This window comes from Musca vetustissima, unplaced genomic scaffold (genome assembly GCF_032173495.1).
Source record: "Musca vetustissima isolate MV318-11 ecotype Yass unplaced genomic scaffold, APGP_CSIRO_Mvet_v1 utg13361, whole genome shotgun sequence".
NCBI lineage: Eukaryota > Metazoa > Arthropoda > Insecta > Diptera > Muscidae > Musca > Musca vetustissima.
Window position 1 is genome coordinate 50,713 of NW_026875649.1, and position 9,741 is coordinate 60,453.

The 9,741-nt window shown below is 34.9% G+C and overlaps 1 protein-coding gene across 1 annotated transcript; it reads left to right on the forward strand.

The window, feature by feature from the left end:
- The first annotated feature begins 4,284 nt into the window (after window positions 1-4,284).
- On the forward strand, window positions 4,285-8,035 carry LOC133338166 (uncharacterized). The gene is made up of 3 exons (XM_061546348.1): window positions 4,285-4,507; window positions 7,695-7,827; window positions 7,909-8,035. Exons 1-3 carry the CDS (start codon window positions 4,285-4,287, stop codon window positions 8,015-8,017), a joined length of 465 nt encoding a protein of 154 aa, XP_061402332.1. The 3' UTR covers window positions 8,018-8,035.
- Window positions 8,036-9,741: the final 1,706 nt, after the last annotated feature.

Consider the following 9,741-nt stretch of genomic DNA (forward strand, 5'->3'; position numbering starts at 1 on the left):
ACCGATTTTCACGAAACTAAACACACATAATTCTAGACTTAATTCCGTACGTGCAAATCGAAAGAAATATAGAAATATAAAATCGGACGAAAATATATATGGGAGCTATATCGAAATCTGAATCTATTTTCACGAAATTTAACACACATAGTTCTAGGCTTAATTCAGTACGCTATGACAAATTTCGTGCAAATCGAAGGATATATAGGGACTTTGGTGCACCATTTACCTTAAATCGGACGAAAATACATATGGAACCTATACCTAAGTCTGGACCGATTTTCACAAAACTTAACAGATGTCACTCTAGGCTCAATTCAGTACGCTATGCCGTTTACCTTAAATCGGACGAAACTATATATGGGAGCTATATGTAATTCTGAACCGTGTTTCACGAAACTTAACACACATCACTATAGACTGAATTCAGTGCCCTGTGCAAAATTTTGTGGAAATTGAAGATATATAGGGACTTTAGTGCACTATGTATCTTAAATCGGACGAAACTAAATATGTGAGCTATATCTAAATTTGAACCGATTTGCACAAAACTTAACACACAGCACTCTGGACCTAATTTAGTACTCTATGCCAAATTTCGTGCAAATCGAAAGATATATAGGAACTTTGGCGAACCATTTACATGAAATCGGACGAAACTATATATGGGAGCTATATCTAAATCTGGATCGATTTTCTCGAAACTTGGCAGACATAATTCTAGGCTCAATTCAGTACGTTATGCCAAATTTCGTGCAAATCGAAAGATATATAGGGACTTTGGTGCACCATTTACTTTAAATCGGACGAAAATATATATGGGAGCTATATCTAAATCTAAACCGATTTTTATGAAACTTAGAATACACCATTCTAGACTTAATTCAGTGCGCTATGTCAAATTTTGTGCAAATCAAGAGAACTTTGGCGAACCATTTACATGAAATCGGAAGAAACTATATATGGGAGCTATATCTAAATCTGGATCGATTTTCTCGAAACTTGGCAGACATAATTCTAAGCTCAATTCAGTACGTTATGCCAAATTTCGTGCAAATCGAAAGATATATATATTGGTGCACCATTTACTTTAAATCGGGCGAAACTATATATGAGAGCTATATCTAAATCTGAACCGATTTTCATGAAACTTAGCACACATATTTCTAGACTTAATTCAATACACTATGCCAAATTTCGTGCAAATCGAAGGATATATATGGACTTTGGTGCCTATATCGGACGAAAATATATACGGAAACTGTATCTAAATCTGATCCGTTTTTCTTTTCAATTTCAATAGGGTTCGTCCTTGGGCCAAATAAGTGGCTTGTGCCAAATTTCATCCAATTCGGATCATAAATGCGACCTGTACTTTGTTTACAATTTAACATCTACAGACGGACGGACATGCCTGAGGATAGGCATTAAAAAATTGAAAAAAAAAATAATTTTAAAAAATCCACGCCTGAGGGTAGGCATTAAAAAATTGAAAAAAAATAATTTTAAAAAATCCACGCCTGAGGATAGGCATTAAAAATTGAAAAATTAATTTTAAAAATCCACGCCTGAGGATAGGCATTAAAAAATTAATTTTAAAAAATCCACGCCTGAGGATAGGCATTAAAAAATTAATTTTAAAAAATCCACGCCTGAGGATAGGCAACGAAAACTTAATTTTAAAAATTCCACAAAAAATATTTTAAATATCCACGCCTTGGGATATGCAGGAAAACATATTTTGAAAAATCCACGCCTTGGGATATGCAGGAAAACATATTTTGAAAAATCCACGCCTTGAGATATGTAGGAAAAAATATTTTGAAAAATCCACGCCTTGAGATATGTAAGAAAAAATATGTTGAAAAATCCACGCCTTGAGATATGTAGGAAAAAATATTTTGAAAAATCCACGCCTTGAGATATGTAGGAAAAAATATTTTGAAAAATCCACGCCTTTAGATATGTAGGAAAAAATATTTTGAAAAATCCACGCCTTGAGGTATGCAAGAAAAATAATTGTAAAAAGTCTACGCCTTGAGATATGTAGGAAAAATATTTTGAAAAATACACGCCTTGAGATATATAGGAAAAAATATTTTTTTAAAAATCCACGCCTTGAAATATGTAGGAAAAAATATTTTAAAAAATCCACGCCTTGAGATATGTAGGAAAAAATATTTTTAAAAATTCACGCCTTGAGATATGCAAGAAAAATAATTGTAAAAAGTCTACGCCTTGAAATATGCCAGAAAATAATATTTTTTAATAAAAAAAATCAAAAACTATTTTTAAGAAATCCACGCCTTGGTATAGAATTCAAAAAAAATGTTTAGAATAGCCACGCCTTGGAGTAGACCCTAAAAAATAATTTTTAAAAAATCCACGTTAGATTTCAAAAAAGATTATTAAAAGATCCACGCCTCAGGGTAGACTTAAAAAAAATTAGAAAATCCACGCTTCAGGGTAGACTTTAAAAAATATATTTTTTCAAAAATTCACGCCTTAGGGTAGACTTATTTATTTATTTTTTTGGATATAATCCAAAATATTTGTTTTCTGTGTCTCCAGGTTTTTCCAAGTGTTAAACCACTTTCCCATTTGTTGTATTTTTCGATTATTAATTTCGACTACTCATCATGTTCAGTTTTGTATTTAATCTCTTGCACTTGAATGGCAGATTGAGAAAAAACCACAACGAACTTTTTTCGCATGGAATCCTAAAAATAAAAATCCGCAATAATGGATTTAAAATGGGCAGCAAAAAAATACGAAAAACAAAAATATTGAGACTACAACAATAAACACAACAAATGTGTACGACCCTCACCCAGATAGGACGAAATTCTGCTACTGCAGCAGCAGATATTCTGGAGGTGCTGATGACGATGCTGATGATGAAAAGCTGAAAACTAACATTAGCACCGCATCAACATAAACGATGGCAAAAAAAAAATTGTGAATGTATGAGAGAGTGTGTGTATATGTGTGTGCGTTAGGTTGTATGTGTGTGTGAACATTTTTATTTAATTAAAGTTAATCAAACAAATAACTGACATTCGCATAATTTCATTTGGTTACTCTTTTTTTTTTTTTTTGGTTATTTTTGGTTCAGTGGCAAATGGTGGGGGTGTCAGCTGATCCCCCCCCCCTTCTTCACCCCACCTCCCTGCTCTTAAAACAATGAAACAAATAAAATATGTTTGCATTGTAGAGCAAAAATGTAAAATTTTGAAGCATTTTATTTTTTGGAGCATATCTTCAGGCGTGAATTTTTTAAACATTATTTTTTAAGGTCTAACCTAAGGCGTGGATTTTTAAAACATTATTTTTAGGGTCTAACCTAAAGCGTGGATTTTTTAAACATTATTTTTTAGGGTCTAACCTAAGGCGTGGATTTTTTAAACATTACTTTTTAAGGTCTAACCTAAGGCGTGGAATTTTTAAACTTTATTTTTTAAACTTTATTTATTAAGGCGTGGATTTTTTAAATATTATTTTTTAGGGTCTAACCTAAGGCGTGGATTTTTTAAATATTATTTTTTAGGGTCTAACCTAAGGCGTGGATTTTTTAGGGTCTAACCTAAGGCGTGGATTTTTTAAACATTATTTTGAGAGCCTCTGAAACCCACTGTTCGCACCCCAATTCTATTTTCCCTTTTTCCACTACAATTGAAACAAATGATGAAATACAAAATCAAGTTTAATATTTATCATCATCAACGCTGAGGCTTATGATCGGCCTGTCAACAGCGACAAACATTCATTCATAACAGACAGCCAGCCATCCAACCAGCCAACCCATTCATAAAATCTCGTTTGGGTTACAACAACCCCTGTGACCAAATGAAATGTTAGTCGCAACGGCAGCATCACCAACACGATGACGAACACCAACTAGGCTGTTGGGTATCCGATATTTAAATCGACATCAACAGCATCACCCAAATGCTCACTCTCGCTCTCTTTCGTCGCCGTTTTTATTGCTGTGATGATCTGCTGCACATGGATGAATTTTTTTTTCCCAACCATCATGATCAGGTTTTCAGTTCGGGGACATCTATCGTTGGGCTTAAACACTATCTGCTCACGACATTATTTAGAAAATCGCGTAATTTTTTGTTTTAAATCGTGAAGTGAAACGAAGAAGCCAGCTTCGATAGACTTAAAGAAGGAAAAGCCTCTTGAAAGCAATTTACCACCTAACGCGAACCACTCTCTGGGTCTGAGTGTGTGTGTCTGTGAAAAATTATTGGGATTATTTCTGCATAGCTAAAATTTATAATGGCGAGATTAATGACACTAATTTTTGTTGTAAGCTCGGCAATTCTATGGTATTTCCTGTTCTATGGTGGTGGAATTGGCCGCCTGTTAGGTTCCCGCAACAGTCCAGGAGGTGTGGGCAGCAGCAGCGGCAGCAGTTTTGGTGTTGAGGCCACAAATGGACATGGTAGCCCGCTGGAGGGTCGGGATTATCATCACAGTGAACGTGGCGGACATATAAAACGTGAGTTTTGGAATTTTTCTCAAAACAGACCTCAGCTCAAAGACAAAGGCGGAATTTTTTTAATTAATTTTCTGGGCATATCATCAGGCGTGGATTTTTTAAAACTTATTTTTTAAACAGTATCCTCAGGTGTGGATTTTTTAAAATATATTTTTCAAAGACTATCCTCAGGCGTGGATTTTTAAAAAATATTTTTCAAAGACTATCCTCAGTCGTGGATTTTTTAAAAATGTATTTTTCAAAGACTATCCTCAGGCGTGGATTTTTAAAAATTAATTTTTCAAAGACTATCCTCAGGCGTGGATTTTTAAAATGTATTTCTTAAACACAATTCTCAGGGGTGGATTTAAAAAAAAATATATAGGCGTGTAGTTTTTAAAAATTATTTTTTAGGGTCTAAACCAAGGCGTGGATCTTTAAAAAATTATTTTTAGGGTCTATCCAAAGGCGTGGATTTTTTTTTTTAAATGTTTTTGGTGCCTATCCCACAGCGTGGATTTTTATACCCATCACCAAACTGTGGTACAGGGTATTTTGTCTTTGTGCATATAATTGGAACAGGCAAAAAGAAACGCGATAGACCCATAGTTCCTTTTGAGAATATGCATAGAATCACCTTCTGAGTCGATTTATGCATGTCCGTCTGTCCGTCCGTCTGTAGATGTTAAAATGTAAACAAAGTACACGCCGCATTTTTGATCCGATGTGGATGAAATTTGGCTCACGTCACTTATATGGCCCAAGCACGAACACAATTGAAATTGGGACAAATCGGTTCCGATTTAGATATGGCTCCCATATATATCTTCGCCCGATTTTGGGTAAATAGTGCACCAAAGTCTCTATATATTTTTCGATTTTCACAAAATTTGTCGTAGAGTACTAAACTCGGTCTACAACGATGTGTGTTACATTTCGTGAAAATCGGTTCAGATTTAGATATAGCTCCCATATATATTTTCGTCCGATTTTAGGTAAATGAAGCACCAAAGACCCTATATATCTTTCGATTTTCACGAAATTTGGCATAGTGTAATAAATTGGGACTAAAGTGAAGTGTGTTAAGTTTTATGAAAATCGGTGCAGATTTAGATATAGCTCCCATATATATTTTCGTCCGATTTAAGGTAAACGGGGCACCAAAGTCCCTATATATATTTCGATTTGCGCGAAATTTGGCATAGCATAATGAATTTAGTCTAGAATTATGAGTGGCAAGTTGCGGGAAAATCGGTTCAGATTTAGATATAGCTCACATATAGTTTCGTCCGATTTTATGTAAATGGTGCACCAAAGTCCCTATATATGCTTCGATTTGCACGAAATTTGGCATGGCGTACTAAATTAAACCTAGAATGGTGTGTGCTAAGTTTCGGGAAAATTTGTTCAAATTTAGATATAGCTCCCATATATATTTTCGTCCGATTTTAGGTAAATAGTGATGATGTGTGTTAAGTTTCGTGAAAATCGGTACAGATTTAGATATAGCTCCCATATATATTTTCGTCCGATTTAAGGTAAAAGGTGCACCAAAGTCTCTATATATCTTTCGATTTGCACGAAATTCGGTATAGCGTACTGAATTGAGCCTAAAGTGATGTCTGCCTAGTTTCGTGAAAATCGGTTCAGATTTAGATATAGCTCCCATATATTTTTTCGTCCGATTTTAGGTATATAGTGCACCAAAGTCCCTATATATCCTTCGATTTGCGCGAAATTTGGCACAGCATAATGAATCGAGGATAGAGTGATGTCTGTCAAGTTTCGTGAAAATCGGTTCAGATTTAGATGTAGCTCCCATATATATTTTTGTCCGATTTTAGGTCAATGGTAAACCAACGTCCCTATATATCTTTCGATTTGCACGAAATTTGGCATAATGTACTGAATTGAGCCTAGAGTGATGTCTGCCAAGTTTCGAGAAAATCGATTCAGATTTAGATATAGCACCCATATATGTTTTCGCCCGATTTTACTACTTTCCTCACTGGTTATACCCTACACAACTATGTTGTCAGGGTATTATAGCTTTGTGCAGCCCCAAGAGTTTGTAACGCCGCGAAATATTGGTCCTAGACCCACCTTTAAGTATACCGATCGTTATATCTCGACTAGCTGAGTCGATCTAGACATGTGTGTCCGTCCGTCCGTCCGCCTGTCCATTATAATTTGTAAACACGATACAGGCCACAGTTATGGACCAATCTTCACGAAATTTGGCATGTAGGATGGGTTCTGGCCAATGAATACCCCTATTGTTTTTGATAAAGATCGGTTTATATTTAGGGGATGAAATGGACCAAATACAAAATTTTTGTCGGTTTTTCTGATCGCTCCAGAGTCCGCAGTTATGGTCCGAACATCGTGAAATTTTACATGGAGAAGGGGATCGGGCCTAAGAATAAGCATGCGTGTTTTGATAAAGGTCGGTCAATGTTTAGCGGGTCAAATGGTCAGGGTCCATTTTGTGTGAAAAATTATAAAATTTTTATTCTGGGGCGTATATACTTGCTCCTGAAGGACATATGCTACAGATGGTGATAATATGTCCAAGATGAGTTGTTGACCTTCAAATTGATACCAATTATATGGCTGTATGTATTTCGATGCGGGAGTTATACGTAATTAAGTAAAGGTGACAATGTGTCGTGCTGATCGCTTTGAAATTGTACATGAAGTTCTGATTATGGTCAAGGACGACGCTTATAGTTTTCGGTGAAGTTTAGATTTCATTCAGGGGGTGCAATGAACCGAAAACGTTAATTTTGTTAGATTTTCTAGTCGCTCTAGAGGCAATTTTTATATACAGAACATCACATATTTTACAAGGTGAAGGGGATCTGACCAAATACTTAGAGCGGCTGTTTAGCTGATGATCGGTAAATTTTCCGAGTGTCAAATCAACCAAAACCTAAAGTGACCAATTTTTTATTGTACGGCGTAAAAATTCACTTCAAGAAAAAACATTTTGGAAAATATGTAAGACTTAGAAAGACGAGTTGTTGACCTATAATCGATAAAAAGGGTGCAAATATCACGAAATATTGCTCAGGCTCAGAATATAGAACCGCCGAAAGTATGCTTTTCGTGGTAGTTGTGTAGGGTATCATATGGTCGGCCCCGTCCGACTATACTGCTCCGCTCACTGGTTTTTATTGATTTTGTTTTGTTTTTTTGGTTTCTTTAGGTGATTTAAATCACTGCTGGCGTCGCTACGATGGCTATAATCTCCAAAATACCATTGTCAATAAAAAGGAACAACTGAAAAAGCCCTATGGCATTCTGTGCAACTTCAAGTGTACTTGGTTTTTTACAATAAGGTAGGTAGTCAATTACGGCGCTCACTGTATACTATTTTTAATTTTGTGTGTCCGTATGTGTGTTTGTGTTTTTTTCCATAGTTTCCCCACGTGTGAATTTATCTATGATTATAAATTGTCATGCTACTTATTCACCTCACTGCCGGATTGTACAACTGTCAAATGTACGCTGCTCAATTATTTTACATAAAAATAATTTCAAACAACACAAAAAACAAACAGCAAACTCATCATTAGTTACCATAGTAATAATAATAAAAAAAATAACAAAACAAAAACAACGACAAAAATAATTTAACTAAAATAGGTAAAAATAAATAAATTCGACAAAAACAAAATTTTTAATCTCCTCTTCCAGTTCGTATTTAATTAAATTATTTTAAGCTAATGGATGTGGATTAAAAATTATTCCATTGTAATAAAATATATATGTTTTTTAATTCTAAAAATTTAATCCCGTTATTATATAAATACTTTAAAAATTTAATTAATTAATTTATTATTTATTTTTTTAGGTTTTAATTATTTGTAAATAAATTTAAGTTTAACAATAATTATAAAAATTATTTTTAGTGTGTTTTTTAATTAATTTGGATAATTAAGAAATGGATTTTTTGAAAACTATTTTTAGGGTCTATCCCTGGGCGTGGATTTTTTAAAAATTATTTTTATACCCTTCACCACACTGTGGTACAGGGTATTATGTCTTTGTGCATATGTTTGTAACAGGCAAAAATAATCGAGATAGACCCATGGTTCCTTTTGAGAATATGCATAGAATCACTTTCTAAGTCGATTTATGCATGTCCGTCCGTCCGTCTGTCTGTCTGTCCATGTTATATCTTTCGATTTGGACGAAATTTGGTACAGCCTAATCATTTAGGTCTAGAATGATGTCTGCCAAGTTTCGTGAAAATCGGTCCAGATTTAGATATAGCTCCCATATATAGTTTCGTCCGATTTCATGTAAATTGTGCCCCAAAGTCCCTATATATCTTTCGATTTGCACGAAATTTGGCACAACGTACTGAATTGAGCCTAGAATAATGTCTGCCAACTTTCGAGAAAATCGGCCCAAATTTAGATATAGCTCCCATATATAGTTTCGTCGGATTTCATGTAAATGGTGCCCCAAAGTCCCTATATATCCTTCGATTTGCACGAAATTTGGCATAACGTACTGAATTGAGCCTAGAATGATGTTTGCCAACTTTCGAGAAAATCGGTCCAAATTTAGACATAGCTCCCATATATAGTTTCGTCCGATTTCATGTAAATGGTGCCCCAAGGTCCCTATATACCTTCGATTTGCACGAAATATGCCAAATTTCGTGCAAATCGCAAGAAATCGTACTGAATTGAGCCTAGAATGATGTCTGTCAAGTTTCGTGAAAATCGGTCCAGATTTAGATATAGCTCCCATATATAGTTTCGTCCGATTTCATGTAAATGGTGCACCAAAGTCTCTATATATCTTTCGATTTGCACGAAATTTGGCATAACGTACTTAATTTAGCCTAGAATGATGTCTGCCAAGTTTCATGAAAATCGGTCCTGATGTAGATATATCTCCCATATATAGTTTCGTCCGATTTTATGTAAATGGTGCCCAAAGTCCCTATATATCTTCCGATTTGCACGAAATTTGGTACAGCCTAATTATTTAGGTCTAGAATGATGTCTGCCAAATTTCGTGAGAATCGGTCCAGATTTAGATATAGCTCTCATATATAGTTTCGTCCGATTTCTTGTAAATGGTGCTCCAAAGTCCCTATATATCTTTCGATTGTTTCGTCCGATTTCATGTAAATGGTGCACCAAAGTGCCTATATGTCTTTCGATTTGCACGAAATTTCGCATAACGTACTGACTTGAGCCTAGAGTGATGTCTGCCTTGTTTTGTGAAAATCGGTC

What these genes read in the sequence shown, in the direction of transcription:
- LOC133338166 (XM_061546348.1), top strand. Translation starts at nt 4,285, where the DNA reads ATGGCGAGATTAATGACACTAATTTTTGTTGTAAGCTCGGCAATTCTA. An exon ending in ACGTGGCGGACATATAAAAC is followed by an intron (nt 4,508 to 7,694) that starts GTGAGTTTTGGA and finishes TGGTTTCTTTAG; the next exon opens with GTGATTTAAATCACTGCTGG. An exon ending in ACTTGGTTTTTTACAATAAG is followed by an intron (nt 7,828 to 7,908) that starts GTAGGTAGTCAA and finishes TTTTTTCCATAG; the next exon opens with TTTCCCCACGTGTGAATTTA.